The sequence below is a fragment of the Jaculus jaculus genome, chromosome 19 (assembly GCF_020740685.1).
Source record: "Jaculus jaculus isolate mJacJac1 chromosome 19, mJacJac1.mat.Y.cur, whole genome shotgun sequence".
Taxonomy (NCBI): Eukaryota; Metazoa; Chordata; class Mammalia; order Rodentia; family Dipodidae; genus Jaculus; species Jaculus jaculus.
Genome location: NC_059120.1, coordinates 42,706,316 through 42,727,518, shown reverse-complemented (window position 1 = coordinate 42,727,518; position 21,203 = coordinate 42,706,316). Strand labels below are relative to the sequence as shown.

General features: G+C 50.5%; 1 protein-coding gene across 1 annotated transcript; it reads left to right on the top strand.

The window, feature by feature from the left end:
• The first annotated feature begins 10,391 nt into the window (after positions 1-10,391).
• Positions 10,392-20,903, top strand: LOC101600832 (chymosin-like). Its single transcript, XM_004659006.2, has 9 exons — positions 10,392-10,456; positions 11,903-12,053; positions 12,959-13,076; positions 13,785-13,903; positions 16,322-16,521; positions 18,249-18,362; positions 19,335-19,479; positions 19,957-20,055; positions 20,766-20,903. Exons 1-9 carry the CDS (start codon positions 10,392-10,394, stop codon positions 20,901-20,903), a joined length of 1,149 nt encoding a protein of 382 aa, XP_004659063.2.
• Positions 20,904-21,203: the final 300 nt, after the last annotated feature.

Below are 21,203 nucleotides of genomic sequence, written 5' to 3'. Positions count from 1 at the left end.
GTGCCCCCTTGTGCATCTGGCTAATGTGGGTCCTGGAGAATTGAACCTGGGTCCTGTGGCTTTGCAGGCAAACACCTTAACTGCTAAGCCATCCTTCCAGCCCAGTTTTTTTTTTATATATACATGGGCTCTGGGGATCAAATTCATGTCTTCCTGCTTGTAACCCTTTACTGACTGAGCTGTTTCCCCAGCCCTGTCTTTAGTTTTGATGTGGTCCGATTTATCCATTCCCCACTTCATTACCTTTCACTTGGTGTTGTGTTCAAGAAACCATCGCCAGATCCAATATCATGCAGCTTGCAGCCAAGTCTTTCCCATCATTAAATGATTCCTCAGAGCTTAAGTATTTGTTTATTATTTATACTTTGATTTATATTTTTATATTTATTTTATTATTTATGTTTATTATTAGGTAGAAACTTTGTATGGACACATCATAGGTTGGAACCATCATTTCCTTCCTCCCTGCCCCCACCCCTCTGAGGCCCTCCTTAGTGGGATTACTGGTCTTCACTGTGGGCTTGTGGGTTATGAGTTTTGGGAGCAGCTGTCTGTCATTGTGGGGAGGGCTCTGTTTCCGGATATTCCTTCCCAGCCTGTGGCTCTTACGTTCTTTCCACCTCCTCTTCCACAAACTTCCCTGGGGCTGGCTGGGTGTGCTTTTGTTCTACTGTAGTGCTGAGCTCTCAGCAGCTTCTGGAGTTCTGTGAAAGCCGTATTTACAAAGCAAGCCACTCACCATTTCAAGATGCATGGCGCAGTGATAATGCCTCTTTTTTTTTTTTTTTTTGCCAGTGGCCGTGGGTCTCCACGGATGATGTGTGGTGGGCACACTGTGGGGAGGTGGGGGCACAACTGGGCCTATTTTCAACCCTTCCCGTCTTGTCCTTTCTCTCTTCTACTTCCTTCTTCTTTTTACCTCCTTACCCGAATAATAGCGCAAAATGAGATTTAGTGCTTGTCTGGCACCCACACATTCCTGCCACCCCAGATGACTTATTTGTCTGTTTCCTCTGGGGCAGGGCCTTGAGCTGTGTGAGTAACCCTGTCTGTTCCTGATTGATTTCTGTCCTTTCCCTTCTGGATGTGTCAGGTGGATGTTAAACTTATAAATAAGGTTTTTTTTTTGTGTGTGTGTGTGTGTGTGTGTGTGCTTATAACAGATTAAATTACACTTTCAAAATCTACCTGGAAAGCTGCAGCAGTGAGGCTGGGTCCGGACACTAGTTAGTGGTGAGAAGCTTGGCCCGTCACCCTCTCGGCTGATGCAGCCCCTGAGCGGGGAGGGGCCTGGCCAGGTGCTTCACAGCCAGCCTGGCTCTTCTGTCTGGTGACCATTGCCTATCCAACCCCAAATCGCAGCCTTTTCTCCTTCCTGCCTGCTCTGTTTTCCCATTAGGGAAGCTGAAAGGGGCACCACCTGCTTTTTCCTCATAACCGCTATTATGTTCGCCCATGCACAGGGCAGGACTCTCACTCTCACCTTCCTCCCGAGAAGACCTGGCAGTTCCATGAGGCATTGGGCAGACATTTCAAAATGAACACAGAGCGAACAGAGGTTCAGGCCGCTGGCCGATGTTGTCAACATTCTTGGCTGACTGCGTGGGGTAGACAGGCCCAAGCTTCTCGTGGGGGGATCACTTTAAAGAGAGGAAGGGAGACAGCAGTGGAGGGCTTTCGCACATAGACAGGGCAGTCTCCAGGGGCCCTTGCCAGGTCTCCGTCCTACTAGGTCTCTCTGATTTGCACCCATGCTCTTTCTGTGCCACACGAAAAGCCCCAGAGACTCTTGAGCAGAATTCTGGTCTTAGAGGCTTGTTAAGTGTGGACAGAATTTGGCCATCTTGCTGAAGAGAAGAATTTTGGTGCTGGGAGGAGCATGTGATTGAATTCAAAGGATATATATCTTAGAATCAAGTTTACTTTAAAAATATTTTATTTTATTTATTTACTAAAGAAAGAGAGAGCCAGGCATGTTGGTGCACACCTTTAATCCAAACACTTGGGAGGCAGAGGTAGGATGATTACCATGAGTTCGAGGCCACCCTGAGACTACATAGTGAATTCCAGGTCAGCCTGAGCCCGAGGGAGACCTACCTCAAAAAACCAAACCAGAAAGAGAAGGGGATGGGGAGGGTGGTATGCCAGGGCCTCAGCCACTGCAAACAAACTCTGGACACATGCACCACTTTGTACATCTGGTTTATATGGGTCCAGGGGAATCAAACCTCAGTCCTTTAGCATTGCAGGCAGGTGCCTTAACTGCTAAGCCATCCTCCAGCTCCAATTTTACTTTTTATTAGCTGAATGATTTGGGAGAGTAATAATATAGGAGTCCTATATTCCAGTTTGCTCATGTTAAACTGGAAGTTTCTTTTTCTTTTTTCTTTTCTGTGTTTGGGATCAAACCCCAGGCCTTGAGCATCCTAGGGAAGCAGTCCATCACTGAGAAACTCCGCAAACCTCCCCCCAGTGTTTGAAAGGAGTAAACATGGCGTCTGATGTGAAGCGTATCCTACATGTGGTAGAGCTTCAGTGTTGCTCAAGAATACTTGGAGACATTGAATTGTGTTTCCTAAAAAGTCCTTTCCTTTTCCTTCTCTGTCTTCCTGTCTCCATCCTTCTCTGTCTCTGTCCTTCTCTGTCTCTGTCCTTCTCTGCCTCTGTCCTTCTCTGCCTCTGTCCTTCTCTGTCTCTGTCCTTCTCTGTCTCTGTCCTTCTCTGCCTCTGTCCTTCTCTGTCTCTGTCCTTCTCTGCCTCTGTCCTTCTCTGCCTCTGTCCTTCTCTGTCTCTGTCCTTCTCTATCTCTGTCCTTCTCTGCCTCTGGCACACAACAGAAGGGACCTGTGCAGCTGCCAGGACCTTACTGCTTGGAAGCAGAACCCACAGGAGGACTCATGGCTACTTGGGGGACACAGAAGCAGCAGCAGGAGCGGTGCAGGGGAGACGGGCAGGTCTTGAGTGACAGAGAGCTCATCTAGCAGGTAGCAAGGACAGAGAGGAGTGGTTTTGTGCTCCGTCTCTGTAAGTGTGTCTAAGGAAACTTCCAGAAGGCTGGGTTGGTGCAGGTGAAGCATGCAGACAATAGACACTAGGCACCCAGCTCTGCAACTTCACATGCTAAAGACTGAAGCATATCTTTGGATGTTGCAGAAAAATGACTTAACATTAACTCAGTCCCCTTGCTTAGAAGGATGAGGGCACAGCTGAAGCATAGAACAGGATATGAACTGCATCTTTGTACCTACCTGAGATTCAGACCAGTACCATGAGCTTTGAGTCTCACACTTTACAGATGAGTCATCAATGATGTGATTCATTCAAGGTCACATAATAGCAGTTTTTCTAAATCTTTTAAAAATATTCTATTTATTTATTTGCAGAGAGAGAGAGAGAGAGAGAGAGAGAGAGAGAGAGAGAGAGAGAATGGGGCACCAGGGCCTCTAGCCACTGTAAATGAATTCCAGATGCATGCACCACTTTGTGCATCTGGCTTTATGTGGGTACTAAGGAATTGAACCCAGGTTGTTAGGCATTTCAGGCAAGTGCCTTAACCACGGAAACTTCTCTCTAGACCCTATAATTCTTATTTACAGAAGACCTATTACATATTGATGTTTGACACCTATATCTTCAAGTCTCATATTACCCTGACAGTATACCTATTTCTACCTTCCAGAAGAGGAAACCGAGGCATGGAGTAATAAGGAAAATTGCTCAGTCACCCAACCCTGTAGCTGACCAGGACTCAGGCCAGGGAGGACCACACATGGACTTCCAGAAACCACACATGTACTTCCAGAAACCACACATGGACTTTCAGAGACCACACATGTACTTCCAGAAACCACACATGTACTTCCAGAGACCACACATGTACTTCCAGAAACCACACATGTACTTCCAGAGACCACACATGTACTTCCAGAAACCACACATGTACTTCCGGAGATCACACATGTACTTCCAGAGACCACACATGGATTTCCAGAAACCACACATGTACTTCCAGAAACCACACATGTACTTCCAGAGACCACACATGGACTTCCAGAGACCACACATGTACTTCCAGAAACCACACATGGACTTCCAGAGACCACACATGGACTTCCAGAGACCACACATGGACTTCCAGAGACCACAAGAGCCTTATGCAGCTCTTGGCCTGTGAATAACCTCTTTGCAACGTGCTCTGTGAACCAGAGCTCCAGTGAACTTGAATGCTCTCAGATGGACGCCAAATGTGGGAACAAACACAGAGCCACGAGCAACAAAGGCTTTTTGATTATTAGCTTTGATGGTCACCTCCCAGTGGGAGAGGTGGCTGCACCTGGCGCCCAGGGTCATCTTCCCCAAGAGGTTGCCACTCGGTCAGGCTGGGCTGTTGGTGACATGTGGCAGAAAAGTACTGTCCTCCTTTCCTTCTGAAGGTGCTGCTTTCAGTGGTCCCTAGTCATGGACTTCCAGAAACCACACATGGACTTCCAGAGGCCACACATGTACTTCCAGAGACCACACATGTACTTCCAGAAACCACACATGTACTTCCAGAATCCACACATGTACTTCCAGAGACCACACATGGACTTCCAGAAACCACACATGGACTTCCAGAGACCACACATGGACTTCCAGAAACTACACATGTGCTTCCAGAAACCACACATGTACTTCCAGAGACCACACATGTACTTCCAGAGATCACACATGTACTTCCAGAAACCACACATGTACTTCCAGAAACCACACATGGACTTCCAGAGACCACACATGGACTTCCAGAGGCCACACATGTACTTCCAGAGACCACACATGGGCTTCCAGAAACCACACATGGACTTCCAGAGGCCACACATGTACTTCCAGAGACCACACATGTACTTCCAGAAACCACACATGGACTTCCAGAGACCACACATGGACTTCCAGAGACCACACATGTACTTCCAGAGACCACACATGTACTTCCAGAGACCACACATGTACTTCCAGAGACCACACATGTACTTCCAGAGACCACACATGGACTTTCAGAGACCACACATGGACTTCCAGAAACCACACATGTACTTCCAGAGACCACACATGGACTTTCAGAGACCACACATGGACTTCCAGAAACCACACATGTACTTCCAGAATCCACACATGTACTTCCAGAGACCACACATGGACTTCCAGAAAGCACACATGTACTTCCAGAAACCACACATGTACTTCCAGAGATCACACATGGACTTCCAGAGACCACACATGGACTTCCAGAGACCACACATGGACTTCCAGAGATCACACATGGACTTCCAGAGACCACACATGGACTTCCAGAGACCACACATGGACTTCCAGAAACCACACATGTACTTCCAGAGACCACACATGGACTTCCAGAGACCACACATGTACTTCCAGAGACCACACATGTACTTCCAGAGATCACACATGTACTTCCAGAGACCACACATGTACTTCCAGAGGCCACACATGTACTTCCAGAGACCACACATGTACTTCCAGAGATCACACATGTACTTCCAGAAACCACACATGTACTTCCAGAGACCACACATGTACTTCCAGGAACCACACATGTACTTCCAGAGACCACACATGGACTTCCAGAAACCACACATGTACTTCCAGAATCCACACATGTACTTCCAGAGACCACACATGGACTTCCAGAAACCACACATGGACTTCCAGAGATCACACATGTACTTCCAGACACCACACATGTACTTCCAGAAACCACACATGGACTTCCAGAAACCACACATGTACTTCCAGAAACCACACATGGACTTCCAGAGACCACACATGGACTTCCAGAGGCCACACATGGACTTCCAGAGACCACACATGGACTTCCAGAGACCACACATGGACTTCCAGAGGCCACACATGTACTTCCAGAAACCACACATGTACTTCCAGAGACCACACATGGACTTCCAGAGACCACACATGTACTTCCAGAAACCACACATGTACTTCCAGAGACCACACATGTACTTCCAGAAACCACACATGTACTTCCAGAGACCACACATGGACTTTCAGAGACCACACATGGACTTCCAGAAACCACACATGTACTTCCAGAATCCACACATGGACTTCCAGAGACCACACATGGACTTCCAGAAACCACACATGTACTTCCAGATCCACACATGTACTTCCAGAGACCACACATGTACTTCCAGAAACCACACATGTACTTCCAGAGACCACACATGTACTTCCAGAAACCACACATGTACTTCCAGAGACCACACATGGACTTTCAGAGACCACACATGGACTTCCAGAAACCACACATGTACTTCCAGAGACCACACATGGACTTCCAGAGACCACACATGTACTTCCAGAGACCACACATGTACTTCCAGAGATCACACATGTACTTCCAGAGGCCACACATGTACTTCCAGAGACCACACATGTACTTCCAGAGATCACACATGTACTTCCAGAAACCACACATGTACTTCCAGTGACCACACATGTACTTCCAGGAACCACACATGTACTTCCAGAGACCACACATGTACTTCCAGAAACCACACATGTACTTCCAGAATCCACACATGTACTTCCAGAGACCACACATGGACTTCCAGAAACCACACATGGACTTCCAGAAACCACACATGTACTTCCAGAGACCACACATGTACTTCCAGAGACCACACATGTACTTCCAGAGATCACACATGTACTTCCAGACACCACACATGTACTTCCAGAAACCACACATGGACTTCCAGAAACCACACATGTACTTCCAGAAACCACACATGGACTTCCAGAGACCACACATGGACTTCCAGAGACCACACATGGACTTCCAGAGGCCACACATGTACTTCCAGAGACCACACATGGACTTCCAGAGACCACACATGGACTTCCAGAGACCACACATGGACTCCAGAAACCACACATGTACTTCCAGATCCACACATGTACTTCCAGAGACCACACATGTACTTCCAGAAACCACACATGTACTTCCAGAGACCACACATGTACTTCCAGAAACCACCCATGTACTTCCAGAGACCACACATGGACTTTCAGAGACCACACATGGACTTCCAGAAACCACACATGTACTTCCAGATCCACACATGTACTTCCAGAGACCACACATGTACTTCCAGAAACCACACATGGACTTCCAGAGACCACACATGTACTTCCAGAAACCACACATGTACTTCCAGAGACCACACATGGACTTTCAGAGACCACACATGGACTTCCAGAAACCACACATGTACTTCCAGAATCCACACATGTACTTCCAGAGACCACACATGTACTTCCAGAAACCACACATGTACTTCCAGAGACCACACATGTACTTCCAGAAACCTCACATGTACTTCCAGAGATCACACATGGACTTCCAGAGACCACACATGGACTTCCAGAGACCACACATGGACTTCCAGAGACCACACATGTACTTCCAGAGACCACACATGGACTTCCAGAGATCACACATGGACTTCCAGATGCCACACTCTCCTTGCCAGCTTACAACATGTAGGGGAGGGGTCACTTGGACTTTGTCTATTTGACCCCACGTGACCGTGGATGCCCCAGGAGTTGAGAGGATGGAAGCTCTGTGTGTATGTGTCCAGTGTAAGCGTGGAGAAGATGCTCAAGAGATTGACCTTGGCTGCTTTGCTGGTGCTCTTAGCCTAGTGGAGATCAAAAGCTTGTGCCAAGGAGACAATGCCCTTGGGTCCCGAGTTGTTTCAGCCATTTCTGTGGGTGAGTCCCCAGGTGCAAACAGTCTAGACCAAGGGGAGCTGTCCCTGTGTGGTGCCAGGTAACCAGTGATTAACTCTTATCATGACTTTTCCCAAAGCCTTATGCAGCTCTTGGCCTGTGGATAACCTCTTCGCACCGTGCTCTGTGAACCAGAGCTCCAGTGAACTTGAATGCTCTCAGATGGACGCCAAATGTGGGAACAAACACAGAGCCACGAGCAACAAAGGCCTTTTGATTATTAGCTTTGACGGTCACCTCCCAGTGGGAGAGGTGGCTGCACCTGGCGCCCAGGGTCATCATCCCCAAGAGGTTGCCACTCGGTCAGGCTGGGCTGTTGGTGACATGTGGCAGAAAAGTACTGTCCTCCTTTCCTTCTGAAGGTGCTGCTCTCAGTGGTCCCTAGTCCTAGAGCTTGCAGACAGAGCCCTGCACAGGCGGGTGTGACTGTCTGCAGGAATGCCCGGAGGGTGAGGGCAGTGAGCGGGCCTCTCTGAGCTTCCGTCTTCTCATCCTCGGACGCCATGCGGACGTCACCTGCTACTTCTCTGCTGTGTCTCAAGGGCAGTGGCAAGGCCATCCGTTCATTCATCTTCTTGACCAAATGTCCCTTGAGCGCTCCTTGTGCATTGTGATGGGGCTGGTGTGTGGGAGCAACCATACCCCAGGTGTAAAGCCATCGGCTGGCACAGGGTCTTCAGGGCAGGGCAAGAAACAAGCTTTACCATCCAGCGTTGCTTTTGTCCCCGGCTTCTGGAGCATTTGGAGAGGGAGGGTGCTGCAATAGCGGCTGCAAGTGCTTGTGGCCACTTACCAGGAGCGTGAGACTCAGCCAGGTCCTCACCTTCTAGTGGCCCCGTGAAAGGACATGAATGAGGAAGACATTGCCATGGTAGAGGCCAGGCCCAGCTGTCTTCTTCATTTTTTTTTTTTTTTTTTCGAGGTAGGGTCTCACTCTACCCCAGGCTGACCTGGAATTCACTAGGTAGTCTCAGAGTAGTCTTGAACTCATGGTGATCCTCCTACCTCAACCTCCCAAATGAATGCTGGATTAAAGGTGTGTGTCACCATAGCTGGCTCATCTTCACTTTTTAAAAATATTTATTTATTTAATTTGAAAGAGAGAGAGAGAGAGAGAATGAATATGGGCATGCCAGGGCTCCTTGCCATTGTAAATGAACTCCATATGCCTGTACCACTTTGTGAATCTGGCTTTATGTGGGTACTGTGTAATTGAACCTAAGCCATTAGGCTTTGCAAGCAATTGCCTTTAACTGCTGAGCCATCTCTATAGCCTGTGTCATCTTCACTTCTGTTCAAACACTCTGGTCTCCTTTGCCTGGCTTCCGGAAGTCTTCCTGAGCTCCTTACCAACGAAAAGAATGGAATTTAGAGTAGGCCTCCCTCTCAGAGAGGCCAGCATATCCAGACACGCCACACTGGCCCTGCAGCTAGCCCAGTCTGCCTTATCGCCCTCCGCGTGCAGATGCTGGTCCTGCCGCGCTGCCGCCACGTCCTTTTGCACACCATGGTCCCCAGGCCCTTGCCTTCCAGTCTTGCTTGTCGTCTCCCGACTTTGCAGTTTACAGCTGCAGCACGTGATCATCACTACTGATGACACAGCTGCAGTCTCTGGCTTCCTGTTTGTCCTGAATCTCTCTTAGGCTACAGGCCTGGCAGAATGAACATCTCTGGTCTGGACTCCAGGAAGCTTCTCGACACACCTCTTGGCACATTGCTTCTCCATGCACCTTTGGATGGGCTTCTCAAATGGGGGGGGGCTTGACCTACCCTGCTCCCTAAACCAGGTGTCCCTCTCATACCCCCCTTTCTGTTCCTATGAGAAACATGTCCGCCTTCTTTCTTCAGTCCTCTCCAGTTCTTCCAATTGCTCCTGTGAGCTGGCATTTACCCCTCACCTTCTCCTTGGACCCAGGGCCTTTATCCCTAGGGGTAAATGAGCCTCCAGGCCGCCTTCACTTTTAGATATTGCTCTGTGAGAACTTGGAGCATTGCTGATCCAGGCTCTGAGCTCCCCTCATTGAGGTAATAGATTGCATAAGTACTCTCGGCCTCAGATGTTATTTGGGGACCAGACTGAGCACCCCGGTAAGCCCCCCTCATGAACTAAGCTGAGAGGTCTGAACCACATTTCTTTCCAGGGCACTTTGTGGCCTCCATTGAGGTAGGGCCCAGGTGTGGGGAGTAAGACAAGTGGGGGGGGGGTCTCTGTGAGGAACAAGCTCCTTACAGAGCAGACGGCGGAACAGGAAACAGGTTCCTGGAGCAGCCTCACCTGTGTCGGCTCAGAGGTCCAGTCTAGAGGTGATATTGGTGCAAAGGGGCCCATGTTGACATTTCCCAGCTTGAAGATCAGGCCCGTGCACCCTTCAACTTTGAAGTCTCCAGAATGGTAGATTTTTGTGGCCCTTATCAGTGTGGATCTTGGGTAGTCTAGGTGCTATCACACTATGTTTGTGAACTAGTCTGAAGTCGGGGGCTGCTCTCTGAAGTCTGGGCGTTTGGCCAGAGGGAGCCCCGCTCCTATAAAAGCTCCCAGGATGGGCACTGACCAGAGCAGCGGCCACCGGCCTTCCAGGATGCGGCTCCTCGTGGTGCTCCTGGCAGTCCTCCTCGCCATCTCCCAGAGCCACGCGCTCACCAGGTGAACGGAGGACCCAGGGGAGGGCGCCCCAAATGCACTCTGCAGGCATGGCTGCCTCTGGTCTTCCAGCCCGTGGTTCCCTTGGGGATTCTCTGGAGGGAATGCCCTCCCTCTTGTCTGTGCAGGCTGGGGACCTTTTCTTCTGTGGCCCCCAGGACAGGGAGTCAGAAAGCCATAGCTTCTGGAACCAAGCAACCTAGACTTTTAAAATTAATTGTTTATTTTGTTTTGCATGGTTATGTGGTATACGTGTATGGGTGTATGCATCTTCATATATGTGTGGGTTTGTGTGTGTGTGTGTGTGTGTGTGTGTGTGTGTGTGTAGGCCAGAAGACAAGTGGGTCTTATCCTCAGGAAAAATGTCCTGTCCTCCTCTTAAAAAAAAAATTTAAAAAGTTGGGCTGGAGAGATGGCTTAGCTGTTAAGCGCTTGCCTGTGAAACCTAAGGACCCCGGTTCGAGGCTCCAGGGATCTGCTTGTTCCACCTTCCCCTTATGTGTCAACTACTGTCTGCAGTCCCATTTAAGGGCCGGTGGTGAGGACTCTGCGTAGAGAGCTCTTGAAGGTTGACACTGTCCTTTTCACGAACGTGTCCCCTGTGCTCTGACCGTTTCTGGAACATAGTAGGTTCACAGCAAGAATCTGATGACTGAGTGAGCTATGATGTGCTAGGGGCTTTCAAATCTTGAGTTATAAAACTCATTACTGAGCTATAAAATAAACTTAGAGCAAACAGGAAATATCAAAGGCGGAAATTTGTGAATTGAAGTAAAACTTATATTTTCTTCTTAGTTTGAATTATGAGTTAAAAAGGGGAAGGGGCCTGCAAAGCCAAAGGACCTTGGTTCAATTCCTCAGGACTCACATAAGCCAGATGCACAAGGTTGCACATGCATCTGGTGTTCTTTTGCAGTGGCTGGAGACCCTGGAGTGTCCATTCTCTCTCTCTCTCTTCCTCTGCCTCATTCTCTCTCTCAAATAAATAAATAAAACTAAAATATTAAATATTTTTTTAAAAAAGGGGGAAGGGGCTGGAGAAATGGCTCAGTGGTTAAGACTACTTCCTGTAAGCATAAGAACCCCAGTGGGTCTCAGAGTCTGCCCCCCAGGACCAACATAAACAGCTGGGGGATATGCGCACACGCACTCTGAAATCAAGTAAGAACAGGAAGAGCAATGGACAGGAAGGGAACCCCTCTGGCCACTGTAAGTGAGGGTGCGGGGGTGCACCATGAATGTATACACATGACATCACCACCACCATACACAGACCACCTATCTCTCTTTTTCTCTCTCTCCCCCGCCCTCTCTCTCACACACACACAAGTTGAAAATCATTGGCCTTGCCAGTGGACTGCTGACCAGCAGCTGGGCTGGCAATGGTAGCGTGGGAAGGCTCATGCAGCCCAGAATCTCCCTCATCATGAATTCCCTCCACCTCCTTAGGGTCCCTTTGCACAAAGCAAAGTCTCTGAGGAACACCCTGAAGGAGAATGGGCTGTTGGAGGATTTTCTGAGAAGACAGCAGTATGTGCTCAGCGAGAAGACATCCAACTCTGGGAAGGTGGCCAGTGAGCCACTGATGAACTACCTAGACGTGAGTGGTTCTGGGGCCTTCTCAAGAATGGTTCCTCATGCACTGAGACCCCTGCCTCTCTAGAACTTTCCCTTTGTTAATAACTGTGGAGCCTGCTGGCTGAGGAGGCCATCTCCCTGTCTCTGGTGGACCCATGGCAGACTAGTAGATTAGACAAAGGCACTCTGGCCTTGAGGGCTTTGATGTCCACTTCGAAAGGGGATGATCCCAGACAGTTTTAGTCACACAGTAGCCCTCAAGGAAACACAAAATGTCTTGCCTTTGAACACCTTGACAGTTGGGGACATCTGGGGCCCATTCTTCAACTTCCAGGACATGAACACCATCTTTTTCCACCTCCTACCGAGGGCCCAGGCAGTAATGCCTTCGTTCCCTCTTCAGCTTCTCTCTCACCTGTCCCTCCTGATGGTAAACGGCCAGGCCTTTCCCACGCGTTCTCATTCCGTATCTAGGTCACCTTTACTCCTACAACCCCAGCTTCTGGTCCAACACTGGGAACTGGAAGGGGGCATGTGGGGCAAGAACTCGTGTGGGAACCGGGACTCTGCCCCCAGCTGATCCCTTACCCTTCGTCGGCATCCAGCTCCTGCCTGCCTTAGCTGAATGTCTCGCTCCCAGACAGGACTTGAGTTCTGGTCCACGGTCTGCTTCTGAATGGGTCGCAGCATGGCTGTAGGGCTGTGGGAGGCCTGAGCTGTGTGGGCTGGGGTGCAAGCACGGGTAGGGTGGTCCTAGAGATAACAAGTCCTTCCAGCAGGTCAGGCAGCTCCTTCTGTCTCCTCCTGTCCAACCTTCAGAACGCTGAACAGAAGACAGAGCTTATAAAGCCGAGCATGTTCTGTACCCGCTATCAACTCCCCTCTCCGGGTGTCGCTTGCCTTTGACCCAGAGCTATCTGTCCTCAGAATGAGTACTTCGGGAAGATCTACATCGGAACCCCACCTCAGGAGTTCACTGTGGTGTTTGATACGGGCTCTTCAGACCTCTGGGTTCCCTCTGTCTACTGCAGCAGCGGACCCTGCCGTGAGTGATCCCCGGCCTTAACCGCCCCTCACAATCAGGCCCTCCCCCCAGTGACTCGAGGGATGGGGACAGACATGAGGACAGGAGAGGGTAGGGGCATCCACAACCACCTGTGGCCCTCATTGCCTCGCTCTCCTCTCCCAACTAACCAGACTGGGAAGATTTGAAAATCTCAGGCCTGATGCTTGAAGGCCTGGTTGGAAAGAGAAGAAATGGAATTCATTATCATTTTTGTCTCTGCTGGGAGCCAAAATGACCTACTTACCTACCGGCTCTTCCGTTTTCCCATCTATAACTCAAGGCTGTGCCATGTCAGTGGGGGCTGGGAGACAATGACAAGATCTGTCACTAGTAATGAGTAAACACTGGACACACTAGCCACTTTCTCTGACAGTCCTGGGAGGTGGGGGGAATATTTTTTTATCCCCATTTCACAGATAAGCAAATAGAGGTTCACTGAGGAAAAGGGGCTGGTCTGAGGTTACTCAGCTGACACAGGAAAAATAGGCATGGGAATCACAGACTTGGGTTTTCCTCTTTTGTGTTGGGATCACTCTCTCTCTCGATCAGGTGGCTCATTTTCTGTAAAGAGCATAGCCAGTACTTAGGCCATGTTCTTCAAAAGCCCTGTGAAGATTCCCACTACTTGACACTGTCGAATGGTGGGAAGACACCAAGCATCCCACTAACCTTCGGTCTGTGTTGCAGAAAACCACCACCGCTTTGACCCGTCCAAGTCTTCCACCTTTCAGAACCTGAGCAAGCCCATGTTCGTTCTGTACGGCACAGGCAGCGTGCAGGGCTTCCTGTGCTCGGACACCGTCGCTGTAAGTGAGGGTGCTGGCCGGGACGCACCCTGCCTTTCTTATCAGCCAGTTTCCCACCCAGGCATCGGTTGGTGTCTTTTGTAGGGCCGGAGGAGCCCTTGGGTCTTCTCCACTGGGTTACTCAGTGGATGAGAATTCTGACAAGAATCTGACATGGAAGCCAGCTGTGGGGTGTCCTGCTCCCTCACTCCTTCTCATGCTAGTCCTCAGATCCCGGCCCGTCCCTCCCCGAACTCAGCCCTAGGGCCAGGTGTCCATCTCCTCTTCCTTGGCCCGAGTTCTGAGTTCAGTGCTGCCTCATGCTCGCCCTGGCTATCTGGGCACCTCTCCCCTCAGCCCCTGCCTCCTCCCCGTCTCTTCTTCCATCCCTGCTCCATTGGTAAGGCCTCCCTCCCCATCCCATAGTAGAACACATTGGCCTTTACTCGCTTTGATTTTCCTCAGGGGTTCATTGCCATGGGACATGTTTCATAGTATCACTCTTAAACATGTGCCACTGGGGCTGGAGAGATGGCTTAGCAGTTAAGGCGCTCGCCTCCAAAGCCTAAGGATTAATTCCCCAGAACCCATGTAAGCCAGATGCACAAGGTGGTACATGCAGCTGGAGTTCGTTTGCAGTGGTTAGAGGGTATGGAGTGTCCATTCTCTCTCTCTCTCTCTCTCTCTCGTAAATAAATAAAATAAAAATGTACCACTATTCTCTCCCACCAGATAGAAGGTCCCTGAGGTAAGCACTTTCTTTTATCTGTTGTTACATCCCCAGTCTTGCACCTGGCACATCTGAGACCCTCAATAGCTGTTGACTGAAAGAAAAAGAAGATTTATTGATTTGTTCCTCAGCACTTAGCCATAGGTCATTTATCCATTCCACCACACTTGGTGAGGCTGGTTCTAAGGAGGATATGGGGAGGAACAGGAGGGCAGAGGACTGTCCACCTCATGCTGACTGTCCAATGGGGGAGACAAAAGACACTAAAGTCTGACAGTTCTGAACCGTGCTGAGTGCAGTGAAGGAAACAAAACTGAAAAGTGCAAAAGGGAGCCCTTGAGGATCAGAGGATAGAGATTTGGCCGGCATGATGGCCTGTTGCAAGCTGGAACCCAGATGATGAAATTCCGCAAGGCAGATCTGAGATGATCTGGGAACAGGGCTTCAGGCAGAGGGCAAAGGGAATGAAAAGACCGGGGCAGGGAAGAGCTGGGGCAGCAGAGGAAGGGGAAAAGGGCCCCATGATGAGCAGAGCGAGCTGAGGGCCAGAGGAAAGACACGAGGCGAGGGAGGCAGGACGGTGCACGCGAGGAGGCTGTTTCGTTCCGCATCCACTGGGATGTACGGCACGGCCATAGCCATAGCCAGGGTGGTAGACTTCACTTCTGCTTTCAAAGCTCGCGTTGGCTGACTAGATGGAGGGTGGATTATGTGGGGCAAAGTGGAAGCAGAAGCCAGGCGCAGGCACTGAGGTGGTCCAGGCTAGTGACATGGGTGGTCCAGCACAGGCTGGTGGACACGTGTACCTTCTGGCTAGATCGCCAGATTATGAAGATATTTTAGAACTGGCCATTCTTTTAAAAATATTTTATTTTATTTATTTGGCCGAGAGAGATAGAGATAGAAAGAGAGAGAAAGAAGAGCGAAGAGACAAAGGGGGTGGAGAGAAAGAGGTAGATAGAGAATGGGAGCGCCAGGGCCTCTAGCCAGTGCAAGTGATCTTCAGACACATGCGCATCTGGCTTACGTGGGTATTGGGGAGTTGAACCTGGGTCTTTAGGCTTTGCAGGCAAGCGTCTTAACCACTAAGCCACCCCTCCAGCTCTAGAACTAACCATTCCTTGGCATGGTGCAAATAAAGGTTCAACAAGTCAACATCTAATGAATGCTCAACGAGGGTGCTATTATTCCATTCATAGACAAGGGCATCGAGGCCTCACGAGGTTCTTGTCCAGGGCCAGTTGGCCTGTGACAAAACAAGACCCACACTGGGTCTGTGGACGCAAGACTCGTGGTGCTGCCTCACGCTGCTCCCTGAGCAAGGAGCCGCCAGGCTCAGCTGCTGGGGGTCTGCGGCCTGCGGAGGGCACTGGGACAGTCCTCACCTCATCTCCCTTCTCCTTTTTTGATCTTGTCTGTGACATGAAGACCAGAACCTCACTCAACACCGGCGCCCCTCTTTCCCCTTCCTGGGCCTCATGAGAGCTATTCCTCAAAACCACAGCGGAAAGCGTAGAAGGAGGGACCCTCGCACCCCTCCCTTAAGCTCGAGGAACTGCATTGCCTATAAGAGGGAAGAAGGTTTGGAGAGGCTGAAACTTTGACACCGGCGCGTGACCAGGGACGAGCCACCCCAGTCATAGTCTGCCCCTATCCCTGGACTTTTCTGTCTCTGAATATCATTATGACTTCTTTTTTCTTTTTTGCAGGTCTCCAACATTGTGGTTCCCCAGCAGATCGTGGGCCTGAGCACCTGGGAGCCGGGTGACATCTTTACCTACTTTCCGTTTGATGGGATCCTGGGTCTGGCCTATCCCTCACTTGCCTCCAGATACTCGGTGCCTGTGTTTGACAACATGATGGATAGGCACCTGGTAGCCCAGGACCTGTTCTCGGTTTACATGAGCAGGTAGGAGCGATGCTTAGTCAAGGTCCGACTCTGACAGCCTGGTAAGTACTGTTGGCTGAGGGCAGCGTCTACCCCTGAGAGATGCTGCCGGCCACGGTACTTGAAACAGGCTCCTTCCTGGTCCCCAGGCAATCCAGCCTCCTGTCCCAGGCCCCCAGTGTTAACATCCACTCTGGCGTTAAAAAACCAAAGCCTGGTCCCATCTCTGTATGGAGGCTTTGAAACGTTTTCCTTACAAAGTAACAGGGCCCCAGAAGTCATTTGTTGACGTCATGGAAAGTCTCCGGCTTTATAGAGCTGACTCCAAAGGAGTCCCACCTTCTCCCTTCACTAAGGAAGGGGGAGGCAGTCATTCGAGAACTAGTGGCCCAACCAGTGACAGTGAGGAAGTAGGGAGAGAGCAAGGATTGCTACTGCCTCGCCAGCTTTCTCCTTTTCATTCAGCCTGGGACCACAGCCCATGGAATGGTGCCGCCTACAGTTAGGGAGGGTCCTCCCGCCTCAATTAACCTCATCCAAACAACCCCTCATAGACATTTCTAGGGATCTGTTTCCATGGTGATTCTAAATCCTATCAAGTTGACAACCAGAGATTAACCATCAGGCCTAAATCGGTGCATTTCATTCACGCATGCCTGCCTGCATTCGTTCATGCATTTCCTCCCTACATATTTACTGGGCCTTCGATGTGCATGGCTGAGTCAGGAAATGGACACAGGCCAGCAGAAGACAAGCTTGGAGGTGCATGTTAGCAGGGAAACAGGCCGCACACAATCACACACACTGTCATCAAAGAATTGTGTCACCAGAACGTCCATCCTGACTCGTGTGTGTGTGTGTGTGTGTGTGTGTATGTGTGTGTGTGTGTCATGGTAAGGCATTCTGAGGGTGAGCGGGAGTTATCCAGGCAAGGGCCAAAGAGTCAGCATGCTTTAGGCAGCACACAGTGTATTCTAAAACTCGGAGGTCAAAAGGGGCTTGCGTTCTAGCGGGCAAAGCAGCGTGGGGAGTAGACGAGACACTATGTAAGCATGACTGTGTCCTGTCATGTGTGAAATGGTGCCCAGAGGGAATACGGGGACATATGGTGCGTCACTGCCTCCCCTCCTCAGAGGAGAAAGGAGCTATGGCTGAGTCAGAGTGGAGCCTTGTGAAGGCTGGAAGAGCTGCGGGGCCTGTTGCGCTGGGGTGGGAGGTGCCGGGCTCCTTCCCGGGCAGGCAGGGAGTGCCCAGGAAGGACCAGGCCTGCTGGTTCCTCTCTAGGGGTTGAGGGGATGATGACCTCTCCTGGCCACCTGAGAAAAACCACACCGAGTTGGGCGTCTTTTTGAAGCAGGAACTCGCAGAAACAACTCTCTTTATTGCTATGAGCAGTTATCTATATCATGTTGGGGACGAAGGTGGGGATTTTAGGATGGGGGAAGAGGTAAGGGCCAATAGCAAACTGTAACTATTGAAATGGTAATTACAAGTGCCACCGGGAAGTAGCAGGCCAGAAGCCATTAGGTGTCTTGCTGAGTCCTAGCTGGCCACAGACAGGTCGCCAAACTTTAGCTAGACTCGGGAAGCTCCACTATGCCTCACGCCTGGGCCTTTCAGAGCCCAACAGGGAGGGAGTTGGATTGAAGGCCTGTGGGTCTCCATCCGTCTTCCCCGGTGGGGTAGAGCTAGGGAATCCCCAACCAGCAGGATGTTTGGTGTCACGAAATGACCTTGCTTGGTTCTAGGAATGACTACGGGAGCATGCTCACGCTGGGGGCTATCGACCAGTCCTACTACACAGGCCCACTGCACTGGGTGCCCGTGACCGTGCAGGGCTATTGGCAGTTCACAGTGGACAGGTGGGTGCGCAGAGACCTGCCTGGGCCCCAAAGGCTGGTGCTAGCTGTGAGGATGTGGGGACCTAGGTGTCAGTCAGCGGCGCTGAGGACCACTGCCGCCTGGCAGCTCTGAGACCATGGGCCAATTCTGATGGACACCTGCGAGGCCAGCAACCTTTGCAGAAGGTGGTACTGCATACTATACTGCACTGGCTTTTTTTTAAAAAAATATTTTATTTATTTATTTGATGGAGAAAGAGGGAGAGAGACAGAGAGAATGGGCGCACTAGGGCCTCCAGCCACTGCAAACGAACTCCAGATTCATGTGCCCCCTTGTGCATCTGGATAACGTGGGTCCTGTGAAATTGAACCTGGGTCCTTTGGCTTTGCAGGCAAACGCCTTAACCGCTAAGCCATCCCTCCAGCCCCTGCATGGCTTTTTGATTGAACACCTCCTACCTGGCTGGCTTGTGCTGAGAGGTTAGGGTTACGGAGCATCTCACTGATTTCTGCTGAACCCCTAGGAGGCAGGTGCCATTATTAAGCCCAGCTTATAGTTTACTGACTGTGGCTGAGACTCACCACTATGCCCTGAAGAAGCCAATGCGGGGATGACTAGCATTATTCATTTTGTGCATGAGAAGCTTGAGTACGCAAACACTGGGCACCTAGTGGGGATATGCAGACAGAGAAAACGTGAAACTTGAAACCAGATCTTTAAGCTACAAGTGCAACCCTCATTCTATCGTTAACTCACGGGAATGGGTTGTTTATTGTTGTTTTTGACCCTTGGGTTGTAGGCTGTTCTCCATCTAGCCACTGATTGAACAGAAAATGGTTCAGTCTATTCTTGAGCTCAGGAGGATTTGGGGGCTTCAGGAAGGCCCAAATGAAGGGCTGGAGCTTTCCTTCTTCCCCAAGGATCCTGGCAGTGGGTGGGAAGGGTCCAGGAAGAAGATTTGGAGGTAGAATGTGCCTTGTTTTCCCTCCCAGTATCACGGTCAATGGTGAAGTGGTAGCTTGTCAAGGTGGCTGCCAGGCCGTCCTGGATACGGGCACCTCCCTGATAGCAGGGCCTGGCAGAGACGTATTCCACATCCAGCAGGTCATTGGAGCCACACAGGGCCAGTATGGCCAGGTAAGACCATATCCTCCCCCAACTTCCTGAGACTTCTCAGTGGAGGATCTCTTTTCACAAAGAAGAAATGATAATGGGAAATGTTAGGAACCCATTTCCAAAACTAGGCTAAGACTTCTCTTTTGGCTTTGGCTTGTCCTGGCTGTGGGAGACCTGCACTCTGCATGGCGGCTGGCATCTGGTACCTTCCCTGGCCTTTGCTATGTCCGCTCGTTCTTCTCCCCTTAGCTCTGGCACCAGGACCTTCAGCAGTCCTTGTGTATTCTGGCTGGGTGTGAATGGGGAACGTGGAGGCCAGTTTCCTCTTTCAGTCCCTCAGTGGGACTCTTTCTAGGACTATGTCTGAGGTCCAGGCCTCATCCAGAGAGTGTCCTGTCTCCATGGACCTTTGAAGAGGCTCACATGGTGTGGAGGGAAGGGTTTTGGACTGTCAGCACAGTGTCTCTTGGTGAGTGAGGACTCTTGCCCTTCTCTTAGTTTCACATCAACTGCTGGAGGCTGAGCATCATGCCCACCATTGTCTTTGAGATCCATGGCAGGAAGTTCCCACTGCCACCCTTGGCCTACACCATGCAGGTATGAGTCTCAGGACACCTAGTGCCCTCTCCCTCTGGACCTTGGTAAGTCAGTGAAGTTGGTGATGAGAAACAGTGTGGGCCAGAGAGAGAATAAAAGGTCTCTTGAGTGGGGCTGTGTTATTTGTCTCAGAGCCTTATTCGAGGCCATGATAGGATAGGATAGGATAGTCTAGGATAGCCAGTTACTGAGAGAAATGAGAAGCAGAGGGGACAGAGCACCACAGCTCATGGGAAGGATCTAGGTTGGTCCCCAACTATTCATGTGATCCTCCATCAAGTGCTTAAACTTCAAAGCCCTGGGGTCCTAGAGTTCTGTCCAGTGTTTCCTTTTCCTCCTTGGTTATTGTGAGGACTTCTGGCCTCAAGCTCGGCTTGATCTTGAGCATCCCATACTAGTGACTCAGTCTGTTTTGCTGGCCATCCGAGCAATGGGTGTCGAGCATATGAACTCAAGGGGGCTGGAGATGTGGGGTCCAGTGCAGGGGGCCAGGGCTCAAGGCCCCAAGGCATCCATTAGGTCATCTCAGATTAAGTCATTCTAATTTTTGAATCTCTATCTCTTCATGCCTTGAGTGTGAGGAATCTGCTTCTTGTTTGCTTATGGGGAAGAGGTCCTGGAGGATGTAATGAAGCAATAGAGTGTTTCTGAGCTGAAGTAGAAAACACCCATCATGGCACCCACCCTTATGTCCACCTTGACTTCCTCAGGAACAAGGCTTCTGCTCCAGTGGCTTCCAGAATAGCAGCAGTGCCCAGCTGTGGATCCTGGGGGAAGTTTTCATCCGGGAATTCTACAGTGTCTTTGACAGGGCCAACAACCGCGTGGGGCTTGCCAAGGCTATCTGATCCTTGGACCACGTTCCCCTGCCCCCACATGCATGCACACATATGCACACCCATGTACACAAACACAGTCACACACATGTGCACTTGTGTGTGCATATGGGGTGGGTTTCCCAAGCTGATGCTTCCTAATAAAGACCTCATCTCTGCAAAGCTTGCTCTTCCTCATTCTCCATGGGGTCCACGGGGCTGAAGGTCCTGCACCAATGTGGGGTGGGGCTGCGCCTGCCTCATGCTGGGTGGGAAGAACTCCTGCCATGTGAGCTGGGGAGGGCCGAGGGGACCCCGAGACTTTCACTAAGC

Bases quoted from the DNA above. Each gene is read 5' to 3' on its own strand.
- LOC101600832 (XM_004659006.2), top strand. From the start codon at position 10,392: ATGCGGCTCCTCGTGGTGCTCCTGGCAGTCCTCCTCGCCATCTCCCAG. The intron at 12,054-12,958 runs GTGAGTGGTTCT...ATCTGTCCTCAG, and splicing joins CACTGATGAACTACCTAGAC to AATGAGTACTTCGGGAAGAT. The intron at 13,077-13,784 runs GTGAGTGATCCC...TCTGTGTTGCAG, and splicing joins CTGCAGCAGCGGACCCTGCC to AAAACCACCACCGCTTTGAC.